A 20330-nucleotide genomic window follows, 5' to 3' on the forward strand; every position below is an offset into this window, starting at 1 on the left:
CAGGGTTTTTGTCTGTACTCCAAGCAGCCAGAGAAGTTTCTACACTTCAGCACACAGTCTTTCCTCATCAGATGATGTCACACGTATAGCTGAAGGCACCACTTTTCAGTTAAGCATTTCCCTTCGTTCACTTTCTGCCTCACAAAATTTTCTGTCAGTCTATTAATAAACTGGAAACCTGAGGCAGAATCTGACCATACCCAAATTACTGCCCTCCTTCATCTAGGCCTGTTCCCTCCTGTGGAGGTCTTACGATAATCTTCTAATGAAATTAATGAGAATAATTGGTGGGCCAGAAGTGGTCATACTGAGGAGAAAACAAACCTTTAGCCAAAGGGACTTCTATCAGTAAAGGGACAAGTGACCACAGAAGAATCAAGATGAGCTATGCTTCAGTGCTTTCAGATTTGTATTTGCAGATTTGTTTTTGTCTTGGCCAAACTTCTCTGGAAAGCACATTCCTACCACACAATTTGAGAAAAGGATCCTAATGTTGTTTTATGTTTTTGCCCAGATGATTCTGTTGAGAAAACTCACAAGGACAGAAAGGCTGCTGATCAGGCACCTGCTGTTTGTGGCTATGCTGATTTAGCTATTGGCGCTTGTTAAAAATCTATTTTTGTACTCAAAAGGCCCAAAAGAATTGCCTACAGCTTCAATTCCTCTCAGTCAGGAACCAAAATAAGCCACCTAATCCACAGCTGAGGCATCCATGCACTGGATTGCTTTGCACCAGCTCCGGGGAGCTGATAGATGCTATGTCTGCGCTGATCTAACGAGGTGGAAGCAGGAGGATGTCCCTTTCAGCAGCAACCTGCCATCAGGTTACTTCAGCAGGAATGTTTCTCTGCAACCTGAATGAAAATGATGAAGTCTGGAGACCTCTGCAACTTATGTTTCACTATGTTTTATATTCTTGTCAGCAGTATTAAAAAAAAAAATTGAACAGAAGCTACACGGAAGTGAAAAGGAAATGGTGTTTCTTTGGAAGCAAAGTTTGCAATACTGAAAATTCAGCAATTCTACCAAAGAACAATCTTTTGAAATCACTACCTTTTGATACTCTTATTATCCTTCCTCTCTACCTTTATAAAGGAAAAAGTTTTCTCAACCAAGTTTTATGTATTCTCCTTTCCCACACACATTTAAAATTTCTTTTGTAAATCCTTGTGTATTAGGAAAACTTCAAGGATACACAAATGTCAAACTAGGGAAAGAAAAATTTTATCACATATGTTGTATAGAAGAATATGCCTTGTAATAAATAGAGAATATAAGATTTGATAGCTGTGATATAAATTTTTATAGGATAAAATCAACAGAGTTTTGAGGTTGTACTGAAGTGGTATTAAGAATCTTTATACCACGCCATTATTTATGCTGCAAGTTCCAAGTATGTGTTACAGAAGGACTGTCAGGAATGTTTAAAAGATTTAAAACCTGAAGTTATTTCCAGCTCTCCTGCCAATGAGGCCAAATGTTTTACTTATCAAATGTTCAACTATGTAAGGCTCATAGGGAGCTGTAAAAACCTGTCATATTGATTGTGTAAAGCTTTTCTACAGTACAAGTCTCAGGACTTTGCAGTCCATTATCTGAAACCATGCCAGAGTTAGCAGCAAGGGCTATTTCCCACTGGAAAGCTGGAATTTTCCCTCCTTCACATACTACAAAGCTTGCATGACAGTAGTGTAAAAAATCCTGATACTTTTACAGCCAAAAATCTTGTTTGGCCAGCATTGAATTTTGTTCACCTAGAATGTGTATTTATGACATCTCTCAACAGTCTTACAGCAATCTGTTTTTTGTTCAAAAATGTATATTTTACCTTTCTAAATATTATAATCACCAATCTGGCCTTCCCCTGTTCGAGTTCCTCTCTCATGTCTAAGTGCATGATTAAAGCATGAATCAGTGTCTTTTAAAAACACATGGTTTCTCCAAAGGATCTTGGAGACTGCAGATTACAGAGGGGGAGGAGGAGGAAAGCAGGTTTTTTTCCCCCCTCAACTCATGGATAGCAGTCTGAGAACTAGAAAGATGGTATTAGAAGTGCTTCCTAGAGCAGCTGCCTCCTGCCTTCGAGTAGCCTGCACTGTAATACTGTCAAAGGTGAGGCTCTCAGCTCTAACACAGGCACTGATTACTGCTTGTTTCCCCATGGCAAGCACCATTACACAGGTTAATAAAAATAACCTGTGCTGCCTGCCTATGCTCATTACTTCCCCTTTGGCTATCTCGTGGGATGCTGCATCACCTGGAAATACAGGTAACAATAAAGAACATGTAAGTAAACATAAAAGGTAGACAAAACCTTTAAATGCTACTAGGAACACTGGTATTTTTTACCCCACAGCCACCCTTTACAGGTGCACGGCCTACAAAAGCAGTTCTAGAACTTCTGAATGCTTCAAAAAACAAGCAAGCTGGTGCCCAAATACATAGCAAGTGCTGGAGACCTAAACACACAACTGTAATTGTAGGAAGCTTTAGAAAATACAGTTTTATGAATTCTCATTGCCCTTCCAGAACAGCTGTTTCCTTCATGCAGCTAGCATTCACAGAAGAATAAACTGCTTCTATTGAGAACAGAAGAAAAACTGGGGGGAAAAAACCCCATGTGTAACAGCCTGGCCTCATTGACACTGTGGTAGAAATTGCTGCAACATTTTTTGGACTCTAATGTGAATTAATACAGAGGTCTCCATAGAAAATGGAGATAGAATCATTCAATTAGCTTGGCAATCTTCTTGTTACTGTTCTCTTTGTGTTCTGACAAAAAAATTGCCAGACTAGAATTCAGCACATATCTCTGCACAGTTCTCCACAGTAAAAGCCTGCTGTTTGCCAGAGAGATTAAGGAAAGAGTGTCATTCAGCAAAAGTACTGCTCCCAACCGACTTTATACTAAGAATTATAATAAAAAGATATTTTCCAAGCATTGCAACTGTTCCTCCCTGTAAGACATAACATATATAAGCTTCTATGCAGCAAAACTCCCTTCTGATAAAAGAAGATTTCTTGTAAGTTTTTAGGAGCCAGCGCTTTGAAGTGTTTGCCACTGCTGTGCTAATTTCGTATCACTTGAGAGGGTGGCATCTAAGAAATAAGGACAGTCACACTGAGCACGAGCAAACATCTACCCAGTCCAGCACGTGTCACTCAGCATCATGCTCCAAGAGCAGAAGATGGACTGCTGGGTGGAAAGGCAGACATCAAGTGTGCAGCCTGAAAGCAGGTGGGGAAGAAGAAAGTCCTGTATATCAGCTGTCAGTATGACTTTTCTTCAGGCTGAAAAAGCAAAAAACTACCAGCAGCTCTGCTGTGATTAAGAGTGATTGTATTTTGCAGCTCTTGTAGCAACTGGAGAGCTCTTTAGGCAGCTTGGCACACTTTGCAGCCCATACTAGTTCATCCCTCTCTCTAGGGAGAAAGAAGTCGAGCAAGATTCTACTCTATTGGCCATTTTTCATCTAGAACATAATTTGAATTAATGAAATTAAGTTAATTGTATTTACCAAATAATAGCCTGAAGCAATTTGAAGAATTATTATAGTGAACTAGTGCAATTGCAACAAGGTGTTTAGAGTAATTCCAGTCCATGCTTGTCTTACCAGTCAGCCATACCTGAGAAAACTGCACCTCGATCTTTTTTATTGAATTTTTCTTAATTTAAGAATGCTATCTGGGAAATTGAAGTGTCAGAAATATAGAGCCAAGGATCTGCTAGATCTCAGGCTAGCTGTGTCTGCTAACCATTCATTTATGAGCAGAAAGCAAAAAAAAAGTTCTGCATTAAAAAAACCCTTTAAAAATACTGCTTTTGTTTAACAAATGTCATATATTGGAAAAATAGTACAAGTTGGAATACCAGACAAACTCATTCCATGAACTACATATATATGGCACAGAGTCAGCTACAAGTCATGTGAAACCCAAGTATTGAGACCTATCATTAGTAAAAAGTCTGGTCAGTATTCTAGACACAATCAGTGTCACAGTTACTTTATACACCTAAGTCAGTCTTTGAACAGCTCTGAAGGAAAGCTATGATCATAGCTGAAAAGCAAAAACACAGCATATGTCTGCTGACTGAAGTATTAAAATTGTATCCCTTAGGAGACAAGATATTTTTTTTGTTTATGGCATGTGTGTATGTCTAAGCCAAATTCTCAACAGCTGTTAAAGGATACAGAAGACTATAATTTAGCATTCAGTATCTTTATTAAGTCAAGTTTATAGTACAGGTAACTTACCCTCTCCTGTAACACCAAACAGAAAATGATACCTACCTATCTACAGGTATGACGCAAAAAATAACACCACAACTATTTTTAATATAATACTGGCTTATACTCAAGAAAGGCTACCTCAACTATGTGATTAGTTACTTTTTAAAATTTGAAGTGAATACACCCACAGAAAGCAACTACCATAAAACTGGAGCTGGGAGAAGCCCAGATCACTTAATATAAAGGAGAATTTCAGAACAGTCATCTGTTTTCTGTGACACTACACAATTCAGCTGTTAGGGAAACAAAGATGAGGGTATGCTGAGCCACTCACCAAACTTGCCTTTGCTCAAAGGCATCATCAACACTGTCTAGAACAGACTGTAATTTCACACAGTCAAAATTATGTTTTTATTTATGTGTCTACTCTTTTTCTCTGTCAACAGCTATTCAAGAACCATGCTGCAACACAATCTTACAGAACATGCAGCTTTGATGCACTATTTTGAAATTTGTTTAAAGTTTAAAATCAGTCTGTTTTCCTCTGTTTCAATCAACTTTTATCTCTAGGAGACCACGTTCAGCTCCTCTTGGTATTCAGCCTTGTATTGCATTAACACTGACAATACCACCATGAAAGGAAAAAAACCAAACCAGTGTATGATTACATTTATAAGACAAGTACAAGTACATGCATCCTGACTATAAACCAAGATCAGAATGTAAATTACAAAGGAAGAAGAAAATCTCTGGACTTATGTTGGTATGCAGGACTCGAAAAAAGCAGAAATTAAAACATATTTAAATTCTTAAAAGCTTCCCCACACAGTAAGAAACAATAAGCAGCTTAGTGTGGTGTTTAATTAAAAAAGGATGTTAGAAATGAAAACGATATTGAAAACTAATCAGAATAATTTCATAGCCTAGGAAGATTTTTATTATAGTTAAAAAAAGAGACATTTGTATTCTTACATGCAATAAAGGAAGCTTGTTACTCCTAAGAGGCTGTAGTAACCTCCTAACAGGGGTTACTCCTAACCCCTTTGATACTCTTCAAACTACTTGTTCTTACCAGAGCTGAGAGAGATACTAGCTATCCCAACTTTCTTCTACATATTACCCAAAAACTGTGGTAGAGAACTCAAAGGACTGTGAAGGAGCAATATTTTTCCCCACAGTCAACTCAAACCATGGCAGATAATAAATCAAAAGAAAACTGTTTCAGGAAAATAAAAAAATTTCCTTTTCTACAAGGAGTGCGTTAATAATACAATTGTACCTTTGTTGCTAAAATCATCAATCAGAACGATTTCTGCCAAGTATTTTCTTGGTGTTCTCTTGATGACACTGTGGACTGTCCTCATGAGTGTGGACCATCCCTCATTATGGAAGACTATGACAACGCTGGAGGTGAGCAGGTTATCATCATAATGCCAGTATTTGCATCTGTAAAAAGAGTTGATTTTATTAGTTTTCACACTGTGATTTACAGAACTGCTTGTTCTGTAACAAGCTGTTCTTGTTAACAGCATCCTTGTGCAAATGAAGTCTATGCTGACAGCTACCCTCCAGATTTAAGAGAGACAGGATATAGAAGGTAATACAGCTTAAATGCATCACAGAAACAGATACAAATAAAAATAAAAAGAAAAGCAGACTGTCAAAGCACAAGTTCCAGACCTGGTCCAATTTCAATCGGCTCCTTCCTTGAAAGACATGGCACATGGAGAAAAAAAAGAAATAAAAGAAAAGAGAGAGCTAAAAAACCAAACAAAAGTAGTGCAGATGACTCAGGTCTCTGAGCAGTTAGAGATGATTTAGAAACAAGCAATGTGAATACTTCCAATACCTTCCACACTTTACAATACCTCTAAATCACATTTAATTTGCAATTGTAATGTCCATTTCCCCAACTGCATCCCTAAGTGAGACTACTCACAGTCTCCCTACAACCAGTCCAAGTATTTCCTTGACTGAAGTTTCCCCACCTGATCCCCTTTTCCAACTATAATAATATAGCTCCTATGACCGAACACAGAGACATAGCATTTTTGATTTTAATGGGAGAAATCCTTCCCTTTTTCATCTTTCAGCAAATAAAGTCTCTACTAGAGAGATTCTGACTTTTCAAAGACAGCTATCATATTAAGAAATTATTAGTGACAAATAAAAACTTCTAAATATATAGATGCACAAACTTCCCTTGTTATAGTTCTCTATACAACAAGCTTAAGTGCACATAAACATTGCTGCTTTTGAAAAGAATTACCTTAATCATCAGATTACTGGAGTTTCTGAAACTACATTCAGTTAAACATGGAAAGAACTTGCCTAACAGATCCACAGGTACTTAAAGAGTTTCTCTAGTGAAGGATGCATCTCACTTCTCAATGCATCAATATGCATTTCTCACTTAATGGAAAATCAAAGACATTGCTAGAAATACACCATTAATTTTGTTCCCATGGGAGAAGAAAATAACAGAATCAAACCAGACTATAACAAAATTTTATCTAATAAGGCATAGTTTCTTAGGCCTGTTGTAGGCAACCTCTGAAACAGCATAATCTTGAAACGTACAAATCTACTGACTAAAATTCCTCAGCTCAACAGTTTTTATGCCTGAATTAGCTGCATCTAATCATATCTACCAATAAAAAAAATGCTAGACTGGCTGTTTAAAAGGTTCAGGCCATGGATGCCTTCCTTCCACAGGTCCTTCTCAAAGATTCCAACTGATTACAGATTGCAGCACTTCCATTATAGCACAAGCATTTAAGCTGTCAACAACGTAGTTAGCCATCTGCAGAGATAAAATGGATACCCTACCTAGGTGTGTTAAGTAGGCTGTGTAGAAGGAAGATTTAATATGTTTAATAACAGACTTATAACAGAATGGTGTTGCCTCACCCATATATTCCCAGTACTAATTTTGGTGATATGGTTATGTTAAATGTGGAAAAAAGTGTGTTATACTTTCAACAAAAACAGCATAGCAGTTGAATGCCATTCAAGAGCTCTGTGTACAAGGCAGCAGAACAGCACCTTTTGTCTCAAAGGAGAAGGCGAGAGCTGATGCAGCTTGCACTGTGCTCCTTAGCTAGGAAACTTTTTTTGCTTATTTCTGAATAAAAGAGAGGGACAGCTACAATGTTTCAGACTGCCTTCAAGGGCAAAAACAAAGAAAATCTTGAAAAAAGACCACAAATCTTTTGGTCACTTATATCTCCCACTTCCTGCAGTATAGGTTAGTCATGTTTAGGAACAAAATGGTGAAGAGCAAAAGAATGAAGGACAGTAAGTCACTTTGCATAATTTTAAAAAGTCAAACCTATTACAAAAGCCTGAACTGAACAATACATCTACGAACAATTTATAAGCATTTTTTGATCTATATTTAATACATTTTTGAAACATAAACCCAGAAGTCTAGACAGGCTTTTTGCTACATAGCCAACTTAAATCTCCTCAAATTGGGTGTTGCTAAATGCGCTATTTGCAATCAGTGTACCACCATTTTTATATCTCTAGTAAGATCATGCTTCCAGCTTTTTCCAGACACTTTATTCCACTTATTAGACAGCCCACAGACTGACACATCAAGCCCATAAACTCTGATAGACTGCAGTAACTTCTGAGCACAGACTTCTTTCTCATCTTGAATCGAGAATTAGAGGTTTGAAGTACAGTTGTTGTTTTAGATATGTGCAATTAATAAAAGTTTTAATCTCTGTGGCAGTTTGTTTTTTTCCCAATAAATGTGAATGTTGCTCAGGTATTTGAGCGACAAAAGCCAGTAGCCTCAGCTCTCATTTCCTTCACATCTACAGGGAAGGAAGAAGGGAAAGCTTTCCTCAGTGGAGCCTTTCCTCAGTGGAGCAGCAGTGACATCCAGTGGTTGGCAAACCACATACCAAGAAAAGATAAATGCACTTTCCATGTGTTTGAAGCTGAATTTTACAGTATGGGTTTCCCTGTAGATTTTAGGCACCAAAAAATATGCCTGAATTTCCAGGAACGCTCTACATTTTTAAGAGAGGGTAAAGTAGATATGAATGTTTAGGCAAAAGCTGCAAGCTATTAAAAACTAGCATAAGCAGATTCAAAGCACAGAAGGGTCTGTGACAAAGAGGATTTAAATGTTTCAACCTCTAGCTTCATCCCCTGGGTGCTTCACCCCCTGCCCACATACCAGTACAGTGCTCTCTCACGTGCAGCCTGCAGGCCAGCTGTGGCAATACACTATGCACCAAAGTGGTAAACAAAATCACTTTAAAAAGGTATTTTGAACTCCTATTGATAGAGCTGAGAGGATGGCACATTGCAGCAGATACACAGGAATGTCAAGGTAGCTACCCTTAAGCCAGGCTTGCCTCTAGACATTTCACATCACTTTTCCTGAGCCCTGCAAAGAGTTATTGCATGGGGAAAGATTAACAAGCGTGCACAGATTTACAAAGGGCTGCCAACACCTTCCCTGGGCAGTGCTGCATAGGAGAGCTGCTCTCTTTATGTTCCCTTTCCTTGGGGAACCCATGGGTGAAAGGAAACAACACCTTCAGATCAGTCCATGAATAAAAACTTTCCATTCTGCAATCAGCACTGGTACTACTGGGGAAAAACAGGACTGACTCATCACTGAGGCAAGATGAAACCCTTCAGAAGGCACAGTTGTGATCTAACTGAGAAACAGGGTGAGTAATGTTTTTTCTGTCTATTAGCCTGCATACTTAGGATGTGAATTAGCTCTACTCCCTCTCCACCCCTGGAGGGAACAGCTCTGCTGGAGGCTGTGCCACGCCAAGGTCCCTTATCCCTCAATCACAGAGCTGTGTACCAACCACAGCAGAGAGGAGCGCTTTTACAGGAGACCCTCTGCACAAGAAGCTGAGCATCTGGGCTGGAGAGCTCCTTGGCCTGGGGAAGAAACTTGTGCTCTTACAGCTCCGTACTCTATTCATTGGCTTGCTCTTAGGATGTCCTGGGGCCCCACAGTCATGACTGTGGGTACATGATGCAAGGCTGGGATGGCCATAAAGACTCCCTGTTAGCTATCACCGAAGATGCAGTTATAGACTCGAATTTCCTCAGGCTTAATAAAAGCCAGAAGTGGAATCTGCTTTTCCTGGAAGAGGAGCCCAACAAATATGCAACAGCAGAAAAAGGAGAGCACCTCGACACCAATTTAAGGTTGAGCCCCATCAGATAGATACTTAGAGGGCAATTTAAGATCTTTAGCCAACAGAAGTGTTTCTCCTGTCATGCTGAAGCCCTGGCTTTGCCAGCATATCAGCACCTAAGCTCCAGAAGAAGAGGTATCATGGCCGTGTATCATAACTCTCCATCCTGGTACTGTTTTCCTCATGTCAGCTCTCTGATTTGCACCTTGCACCAAGGACACATCAGTACATCAGGATACATCAGTGGATTTTAAAGCACTGTACTTGAGTGTTAAGCCCAAAATGTACCAGCACAGATTCCTCCAAGAGGGCAGGCAGCTGCCATCACATTCCTGTAATCACTCCAGTAGCCAAAGAAGCTCCTAAAAAGCTGATTAGCTATTGCAAGATGAGGGACCTGAATCAGTACAAAGCTGAGGGTCTCAATTTATTATTTATCCTGAAATCATCATAACCAACATTAAAAAATGAATTTCTCTTCTCCATTAATATAGAACTGTTCACAATTTTAAACTGTATTTTAGATTCTATTACACGTTTAAAGTGGTATGACATTCATAGTTGTATTATCACCTATTATAATTGCTTTACAGTGCATGTGTTTTTCTCAACTCTTCGGAAGAGTCCAGCACAAACAAATCCCAAAAACAAGTAATGAGATCTGTTTTCATTTTCAGTTTCCTTTTCTAGCAAGTCCTGTTCTTATCTTACAAGGAGACAAGCATCCAGCTAACAGCATGCTGTGTACATACTTTTAATACTGAATTCAGGGCTCCTTGTTATTTTAGATCACCAATTTATTATGACTACTGCAGTGAACTGAATTTAACCCCTAGGAAGATGGATGGGAATTTTTTTTTCACAAAACACCTTCAACTGTTTGCTCATCTGTATGGTTGACATCACCAAGGTCACAGCTGAGACTGGCTGCTTAACACCTGCAAGTCAGAGAGACCATTGCCTAAGTCTAGGATTGACAGAATAGACAGAAACAGACCACAGAAATGAGCATTTCTTTGTTAGGATACAGTTAGGTAAATCTAATGCTAATACTGGAATTGTTACCTGTGAAGTCTTGCAGGGCACTTTTGTGCACCAGCAACATCAAAATGAGATTATAGTAGTGGACTTACAAAACAGGGGTTCTGGAAGATAAATAAACAGACAACCCAAGAAGGACAGATTCATCAGCTGAATAATTTTTTTCCATTCAGCAGACAACAGCAAAACCTCTATTACACACTACCAAACAGCTTAAACCTACACTGAAACAGCATTTGCTATTTTAAAAATAGCTACAAGCTTTGCCCATTTCCATTCCTGAAGTAACTTGCAGGGCTATATGACTACGTTTTATTATTAGTGCCCTTGGAAGCAAAAGCTCTATCTACTGTACCTCTGAAAGCATCATGATCCAAATCCAGGGTAAGGTTTGCATAGAAACCCAACATTAGAGATAACAAGAGAATGAAAGGAATAACCTTTGCAATTTTTCTAACCACAAGATTCTTGCCCATACTATCACTTATCCAACACTGAAAAATTTGATGCAATAAACACCGCAGAGCAGGAAAGCTGGGGTACCCAGAAGGCTAAAACAAAATCTTTTCCTTAGGGAAGGGGAAACTCCCATACAGGGAGATGGAGCAAAAGCCCTCTGCACTCCTGTTTTGGTTCAAAGGGAAGAGGACAAGACCTCACAGCTCTTGAGGCCCTCTGCAGTCCAGTAACACACCATGGGTATCGCAGGGAGGCTGTGCCTCATTTTGGATTTATCAAATTTTTACAGGCTTTGCCTAATGTAATAAATGACTAGAAAGAAACTTGAGGCAGTGATCTCAGTCCCACAGAAATACTGTATTTCCACCTTGCCTTGCTCATCAGATATTGAACCTTGAAGTTCCTACCCATGCTCATCTGGACTGCATTTTAACTTGTTATCATGCACATTTATTTGAACGCTCTCGCACAGTACAGTCTGGTTAATAGGAACAAGACAGAGCATAAGAAGCGCATTTCATTTTTTAGTTTCACATTCAGATTACGACTCATTTGATAAATGATTCCTCCATGTGCCCCAGAATTTCAAGGCTGCAAGTTGGCACCTGGAGGGTTACACATGAACAGCTACAGGAAATTGCTCACACTCTTCTCTGCCCTTCCAATGAAGTCAAGGTTTAAGTCAGAACATAAATATACTCCAGGTGCTGCTCTATATATATGTTTTTGTTGAGTAAGAGGTCATGTTCAGACCTTGGTCACCTCATTTCAGATGCACACACAGAGAGGTAAGTACATCCAACTACAGATAACACACCTGGTGCCTCTGTCAACCTCTTTGTACTCTTCAGGTGAATTATTTCTCCCTCAAAACTTAACATTTGCAACTCTAGGAGCCAACACTAAAGAGACAAAGGGTCCATTTTCTCTGTAGTTTTCATTACTGGGACCTGAAATGTTAACAGAAAATGCTGGGGTTTGCTTTAAGGTGAATGCCTGGAATTTATATCTTTCCTGACCACATGAGATGCTCTCACAATACATGCTTAATTACAATTTAAACACCTTTTTTTTTTTCCCTCCAGGAGTCTTGCCAGCAGTCAGGCAGCTGATAATCTGCAGTGGAAATCTAGCCTTCCTGATTTAGTGTGACCACTATAATTCACCTGGTTCTCAACTCCAGCTCTCACTGAGATGTACAAAAATTTATGTGCACATTATAGAACCAGAACAGTTCCAGTGTATTTTGTGGCTTTGGAATAAGAGATTTTCCCAAGGTAACAAGTGAAATGAAACCAAGTCCCTAATGTTTTGTTTCCAATGATATAGATACCAGAAGTAATTACTGAAATCCTTTTTCTTGTAACAGTATCAAATATGTAATTTGTGAAGTGCTATAATTAAGGAACTAATCACATTCCTGAAGAAAGCAGGCTCCACTCTAGAGCCTTTGTATTCAGTCTTCTTAGCTACAACAAGATTGACTGGACAAGTAATTACTTACCGTAAGAGAACATATTAAATTCATGTTATTTGCCCAGAGTAATAAGACTGTCCATTTCTAATGAGGAGCCAAGAGTCATCTGCCTTATTTCATACCCTGAGTAATTAGTTAAAGCTAAAGATTTTGGTATTTTTTTACTCCGGTCTAGCACTAACAATTTTCTGTACAATTCAATATTTTTAATAGCATTTGGACCATAAAAAAGGGTCCAAGCTGGTACTAACCAACTATGATAGGAAAAATATCTTTACTAACAGCTCTGCCTTACTATCACACAGTTCTGCATGTATATATTCTTAGTCAAGTTAGAAGCCGCCTTTTTTTGTACTAAAAGTAATTGAAAAAATGAGCACCCTTCAAAACTACATGTGCAATTTTTAAAAACAAGTCAATTCTCATTCCTTTTTGTTCTATAAAATGAGCTGCAAAAACAGTTGTCCAAAAATACACTTCTGTATGCACACAACATTGTACTCAAGCAAGGAAGAGTTACCTTTTCAGGTTTTTCAGCAAAAAAAGTTGCTCTGTTTGAAGTCAAAGGTGACCTGTGGCAACAGATCCAATGATTCAAGTACAAATTTATATGGCCCAGGGGCTATGCCCTGTAATAGCAATAACGTTCTTATGAAGGAAAACTCAAACTGGATAATCCACAGAAGGAAAAAACACTTAAAAATATTTATTTTGCCGCAATCATACTAACAGATGTGTGTGGGTGATGCAGCTGAAATTCTGGCTCACTCTGATGAGTAGACATCAGCTATTTATTGTCATACTGAAAAACAAATCCAGCAAGAGTTTAATTTGTCTCATGCCATAAACATTAGTGATGCTTCCTTTCCCAGTCAAACTATTCTGGATAACATTCCTTCAAAACTTGTCAAAAGAAGCTGTCAAAAAAATATCTAGCTTTAGTCATAAGACTAAAACCTTCTGGGTCAGTAAGAATAATTTGTAAGCATGTCTTCCATGGGTTGGATAACAACACATCAAGCCTGAGCAAAGCATGTTGAGCTCTAATCCTTTCTTTCAGCCAACACAGTTAATTACCTTGGCATGAAATCTGATCAACACTACGAACATCCTTGGCTTAAGGGCTCTACAGTAGTGCCAGTTTGTTAATAGGAGAAACAGGGAGTTTCACAGTGCATAATTTAAAATATACTGCAAGTGAATGCTTCTTGACTTCAGAAGTGCAATAAGCATGTCTCAAACTAAGCAAGATACAGGAACGAAAATGGCAGGTGTAACTGGAGTGTTCTATTGTGAAACTGGACTTCAAAGAGAAAACCTATATTGACTCTTAGTGCTTTTGAGGTAAAAGTATAAAAAGAGGCTACTGCAACTAATGCATCATAGATAAGTATTTTTTAGGAATACTGAATACAGATTCCCTGGAACATCTTGCACTTGCTTTGATCTTGAGTAAACAGGTGTAGCTCCTGTGAGCCATACATTGAACAGCCTCTTCTCAGAGCTCTACATCTGTGGTCACTAATGGTTTTGTCCATCAGGCAGCTTTCTCTCCCTTTTTGACTCTTCCATGCATTATTTACATGTCTCCTTACATCTGTCATGAGAAGTTCATGATTTTGAGCGCTACAACTTTGGCAAAAAGGGCCCAGGAATGGCATCTTTGAGGACAGTCTCCCCAAAACACAGGAACCACCCACTCCCACATGCATTAAGTCAAACAGGCATGGCAGAAAATCCACCAGGCTGCACCAAGAAGTCCAGAAGGTAGAATAGGAAAGGTAGAGGCATGGACTAGCTACCTAGAAGGAGAACAGAAATATTGCCTGAGCCCATGAAGAGAGCATTAAAGGCAAAGCTTTGTAGAGTTGAAATCTGTAAGATGGAAAGGGCAATAAGAAGAACTTGTAGGCTAAAGAAAGACTACAGAAAACATGAGTTTACTGATATAAGAGATGAAATTTTGTGTCAAAGGACACATAAAAGACCAAAACACTCAACATATGGTTTTCTCGACTGCTTACTCACAAGGTTTGCTGTCACACCTCCCAAGTCCCTGAGTCTAGGGGCAGCCTGCAGAAGAAAAAAAATATCTATCACAAAGGGTGAGTCAGGGAACTCTTCCCTTGACATCTCACAGCAAATGGGATACACACAGCAAAAGTCCATGGAAGTGGGTGGATGGCACCAGAGGGCACTGAAGAAGTTTGTGATGTCATTCTGAGAACATGCTCCACCATATTTACAAGGTCTTGGTGCTTGACAGTGGTTCTTGAGGACTGCCTAAAACAAACTCCAGTCCACCTTCAAGAAACAGGATCCAAGAAACAATGACCTTGAATTCATTAACACTGAGTGAAAGTTTTGGAACTGATTAACTAGAGTCCATGAAGGACTGCCTCCTGCTAGAATAACTCAGAGCCAGTTTACTGAAGTTTAATTGTGCCAGGGATTGTTTAGCGTAAGGTCAATGGGAAGCCATCAGTAGAACCACACAGAAGTATTGGATGTCCAAGAAACACTCAGACAGCACCTCTGCATAGAAGAATCATGGCATGTATGGAAGAATGAGAGCACCTGACAGGACAGAAGGCACAGGCAGGAGACACCTTCTTTTGAAAAGGGGAACTGTGAAGAAGGGAAAGACAGCATGATTAAAAACCAGATGCCGTTAGCAGTAAGATATATATTCTCTAAATGCACAGGGTGGTGTCCAAACAAGGTGTCTTAGGCTGCAATACAGGATGTGACCAAAAGTATGTATTCTATCACCATCTGTTGGAACATGGTGGGGCAGTCATCTTTATCTTTTCCACAACCCATCCTTCCTCCAGGAAGATATCTTCTGTTAATGGGCTACTGAGTCCCACTGCATGACTGATAAAATTACATCATCCCACTGGGAGATGCTCCAGCCAGGGGGAGGAACCAAGCCTTTCCTACCTAGATAAAAACTGAGATTTGGAACACCAAAACAGCCTTTTTTCCACTGGATTCCAGAGGAAAACCAGACCTTCCCACATCATCACTGGACCTTCAGAGGAAACTTGCACCCTTGTACAGGACCACTGCTTCAACAGAACCACGTTGTCACTGCAGGAGGACTGCAGCCACCATTTAATGGGACTGAGACCAACACCCTGACTGACAGGTGTCAGGTTGTATTTTGACTCTGCCACTGTTTTGGGTTTATTCTTTGTAATACTGTTTCTATTTGAATTTTCCTAGTAAAGAACTACTATTCCTATTCCCATAACTTTGCCTGAAAGCCCCTTAATTTCAAAATTATAATAATTTGGAGGGAGGGGGTTTACATTCTCCATTTCAAAGAAAGGCTCCTGCCTTTCTTAGCAAACACCTGTCTTTCAAACCAAGACACAAGGGAAACAAAAATGAGCATTAATTGAAGCTAAGTGCATGTAAGTAATAAGATAGAGGAAAAAAAACCCCAAAACTCCCAAACCCCAAGTCTGAGAAATAGCTTGCTAAAGTATGAAAGCTGCTACTGAAATATTTTTTCAAACACCAGAAGTAGGACACCTGCCAGAAAGTCTGTTGGGCTGACACATGATCAAAATGAAAAGAGATCACTTCAGAAGCAGGAAAGCTAAATTAAGTATTTCTGCAGAACTCTTAGCAGTGCCCAATGCCAGATACCCTGAGAACAGAATAAAAAGGCCAAGTACACAGTGATACTTCTGACTAAATAGTCCTATCTTCAGATAATCTGCATGATAGCTTCTACTGGAATTTTCTGCCATGAATAGCTTCATTGCCTTTTTTAAAAATAAACCCAGTATTTCCTAAACAATGCAACATGAATTGACAAAAGATTGTAGTGTGCTGCTGACTCCAGTCTTGTTATCAAATAGAGGAACGCACAACACCAATTTTTATCAAAGAGTTCTGGGGTTCTAAAGAATTGCAGATCACTAAGTCTGACTTTTGTGTTGAATAGAAACTAGTCATAAATAACAAAATTAGTAACCATAGACACACCTTTTGTAGAAATCAAGTCATGCCATGGAAAATTATTGTCATGTCTTGAAGAAATCAAAAATTATGTGGACATGAGTGAGGTTATTAATACAATAACTGAATTTCCAAAGCATTTGATGAGGTTCTCTGCTTTCTTTACAGGAACAGTTCATCAAAATATGGCAGATATTTTAGACTAATAACTGCTAAAGTCTATTCATTCCAAATTGTAAGGAAGTTTGCGACTTTGGCAGCATAAATGACTGTGCTGGGAGCTAAGCAGTCCACCTCCTCTTCCAGGTCATTCCTGAGCAATAGGAAAGTTCTTGGTAATTGCAATTAAAATGACTATAAACAGTTGCAGAATAATTCAAGAACACTATCAAGGAAATGAGCCAGCAGGAGAGCTGAGTGCAAATGATTGTATATGGAGTGTTAGACCACTCAGTGCCTATAGTCAGTAACAGATCCTAAACTCTGCATTACCACTGGAAAAAAAAAAAAAAAGTTAAAAACATCTTGGAGTTGAATGTGGATAGGTCTTTCAGAATTTCATCTCAGAGTTAATGAAATGGGAAATAAAATAGCAGGAATAATAAGGATGGAACATGAAACATTTATATAGCAACTTCATGGAGCCATCTCTGATATCCCCATATCACAGAGCAGCAAAGTCACAGAGGCACATAACAGTATCTGTATCAGGAGAAGAGGTAAAACAAGCACCACATTCTGCAGTCACTGACTCAGGATGTCATTAATTTCAAGACTATAAACGCATTCAAAAGACAAGTCTGTGCACAGAAAGAGGTCTCTGAAGCATGACAACCCTATTGCAATTTTTGGCTCCAGTGTCCCAGTGCACTGGTTGCCAGGAATGACGCTTATCCATTCTTGTATATTTTCTCATCAGCATCTGATTTTGGCCAGAGTTAAAGCTGTCAAGGGAAACAATCACTTGTCAAACCCACTATAGATGCATTTTCAAAATTTAAATTTTATTTTAAAATACTCTGGGCAAGTGGATCATTATACTGGTTAAACAACTCAATTCTTGTTATTCCTAGCAGCAATTCTCTCCAGTTATCTCTCGGCTTTTTTTTTTTTTTTTTTTTTTTTGAGAGGACACACCTTGTTACCTGACAGCACTCACTCTCAAACCTAGATCTCTTTTTTATTTCCTTAGCATGGTGTATTTATCTTGCATACAAAGTAATCCAGAAAATTTATCACTCTCCTTTTACTTCAGCTCTACCTCTGTGTATACTCCCGAACAAAAAAAAACCAAACCAAACCAAACCAAAACAAAAACAAAAAACCAAACCAAAACAAAAAAAACCCCAAAACAAACAAACAAACAAACAAAAAAACCCCTCAGGGAGCAATTAAACTAATATAATTCTTCCCAAAAGCTAATATTAATTTTATTGCAGGTCTGCTAGGAAGCAAGGATAATGTAAAACCCAATATAAATGACTGTTATTAGGGAGCTGCCACCTATCAGGATGATAAAAATAGATCCAAAAGAAGCAAAAATCACCAAGTTTAAAGAAAAAATTTTCTTCCAGCTACTGTACAGAGGTTTAGGCAGGGCCTGGTAAGCCTCCTCCACTTCTCTGCTGCTAGAAATAAGGTGGAAAACAGGTATTTCTCTACCATAATCCAATTTATGTTCCCCCGGCCCTCTTGCAGAGTGCTGAATGACTGCAGTGAGATGAGCCATCTTCTAAATTTTGTACACCGACTTTTACATAACCCCATATATTCTTGATTTTTTTTAACCAAACTTATGACTTGTTGTATGCCAACACAAGTGCTGGGCATCAACACTGACATATATTGGTTAAAATCCATAAGCCTAGAGTATGTGGTACTGGCAAAACAGAAATATTCTAATGTACTTGACAAAAAACTTCAACACACCATCCAGAGTCATTCCTCTCTATGGGATACAGCAAGAATTAAGGTTTTTTACAGCAGCTGAGACTATCCAGAATCACCAGCAAAGTTCCTACTGAATCAATAAAAGCAGCTGGCAAATCATCCTGGCAACATGTCAGACTACAAAGTCAAATCCAAACATAGCAGAATTGAATCTCCCTTTATTGGCATTTCTTTCCTCTTCTCCTTCCAGCAGGGACAAGCCCTGAGGCTACATGGCTTTTAAGCTGAGAGAGACAGCTCTTGCAGCACTATTTCACTCTTGCTAGCACAGTCTGGGAAAGCATTTGGCATACTTCACTGAACAAACCTGGCTGCACAGGATAACTAGTGCTTCAAAATTCTGATACTTGAGGAAAGAGAAGGCTGAAGAGAGGGCTGATTATATGAACAAATAATTCAGTCTTTACCAGAAAGATCTTCCTCAATTAGCAATGCCAAGATACTATTAACAACAACAACAACAAAATTACTATATTGCTCTTTGGTAGGATTAAAATCAATGTCGAGTGGCCTTACCAGCCATAAATGTCTTTTTAAATAGATCAGTGGGAGGAAAATAAATGGTGCCTCCAATAGGTAATCTGCTATCTTTTGCTGCATCTGTTTCTAGTGTTGGGGCGTGAGGAGGAAAGTGAGCATGTGGGAGTCTGAAAGCATACAGCAATATCAGCCAATCCCACACTGCTTCCCCTCTCTTCTGTTCCCAGGAGACATGCAGAAGCTATAAACCTTTAACCTACTTAGGCAATTGCAAGCAGCCCAAGTATTCAATACATAAAATAAGGGATATAATGTTGTCTGAAAGATATATTTTGTTCACATTGTTTTTTCATGCTGTTTTATTTGGCTGCTTAGAACATTAAATCATTAAATACTAAAACTTAACTGATTTGAGCTCCTGGCTTTGACATCCACAAAGCAAATAGTTTCTAAAATTTATCATTTCATGGCTGTCCCTCCTCTTCCTCAAAGTATTTTATCTTTTTTGGGAATATCTACTTATTAATGTCCTTCAGAACAGAAGACAAATTCTGAGATTATGCCAAAAATACTTCAGGAAGTTACAGGTGTGGAACTATTTGAGAGATACCATATGCTCTCTGATGCTCTTCACCTTGAGTAAAAATGAAGGGGAGGGAGTACTTGAGTTCTGCTGCCAAAGATACAGCAACTCACCCAGGCAGAGGCAGCCCAGTCCCACCTGCATGTAACACGTTGCCACCTCTGCTTTGCTGTCCTTACAGAGTGAAGAAATGCTTCAGCAGAAGCAGCTGTGTCTAGGGAATAACCTCCTAGAAAGAAATGCTGACCTAGACAGGTTACCCAAGTACATTTCTTCCCTTTCAAAAAAATCTCTTTAGTATGAAGGATCGACTTCTGAGCACAGCAAACAAAGTGAACCCCCAGGACAGCTGTCACTTCCTTGCCACCAAGAGCAGACAGGCATAGTCTTCTCCTCTGACTGCCAGCAAGTGGAAACCTTTAGTAAGTCACCTGAGGAACACAGCATGAAGGAAGTGAAATGCTGCACTCTGTGTGCTTCATTTGCTTTCATTTTGCTTTGCCACATAGCAAATTCAGGCAGCTGCACATGCATGGGTATGAGTCAGACCCACAGCTGGCCAGTCCTCTCCCACCTTGCAAAATGAAAAAAACATCCACCATAAAAGCCCAGAGCAGAGCCTCAGTAACCAGTCTATGAACCACCAACAGATTATTTACCACAGCTGGAAACATGCAGCCCAGAGACTGGCACCCAGTCCAGGGATCAACATAGCTGCATTGCTGGGGATGAGAGGGAAGTGAAACCTGCCAAGTACTTAACATCCTATCTAACTTCATACACTGCCCACAAAACCCCAACCAAAAAACTTACTAAAAAATACCCTACCATTAAATCAGTTTGCTCAGAAACCTATCCCTAGCTGATATTTAACAAGGAAAATAATATCAAACACAGGTTGACCTGAGAGCAAAATTGGCTTCAACATATATCAAAAGTCAGAATAGACTGTAAAC

At 39.1% G+C, this 20330-nt stretch overlaps 1 protein-coding gene across 2 annotated transcripts in view; it reads right to left on the reverse strand.

Moving 5' to 3' along the window:
- Nucleotides 1-20330, reverse strand: part of GALNT7 (polypeptide N-acetylgalactosaminyltransferase 7) — a 69841-nt gene that overhangs the window by 16801 nt on the left and 32710 nt on the right. For both annotated transcript variants that reach the window (XM_062493623.1, XM_062493624.1), the window contains exon 3: nucleotides 5512-5678. In XM_062493623.1, coding sequence (XP_062349607.1) covers nucleotides 5512-5678 — 167 coding nt within the window. The remainder of the gene's footprint in view (nucleotides 1-5511; nucleotides 5679-20330) is intronic.

The sequence above is a fragment of the Cinclus cinclus genome, chromosome 5 (genome assembly GCF_963662255.1).
Source record: "Cinclus cinclus chromosome 5, bCinCin1.1, whole genome shotgun sequence".
Lineage (NCBI taxonomy): Eukaryota > Metazoa > Chordata > Aves > Passeriformes > Cinclidae > Cinclus > Cinclus cinclus.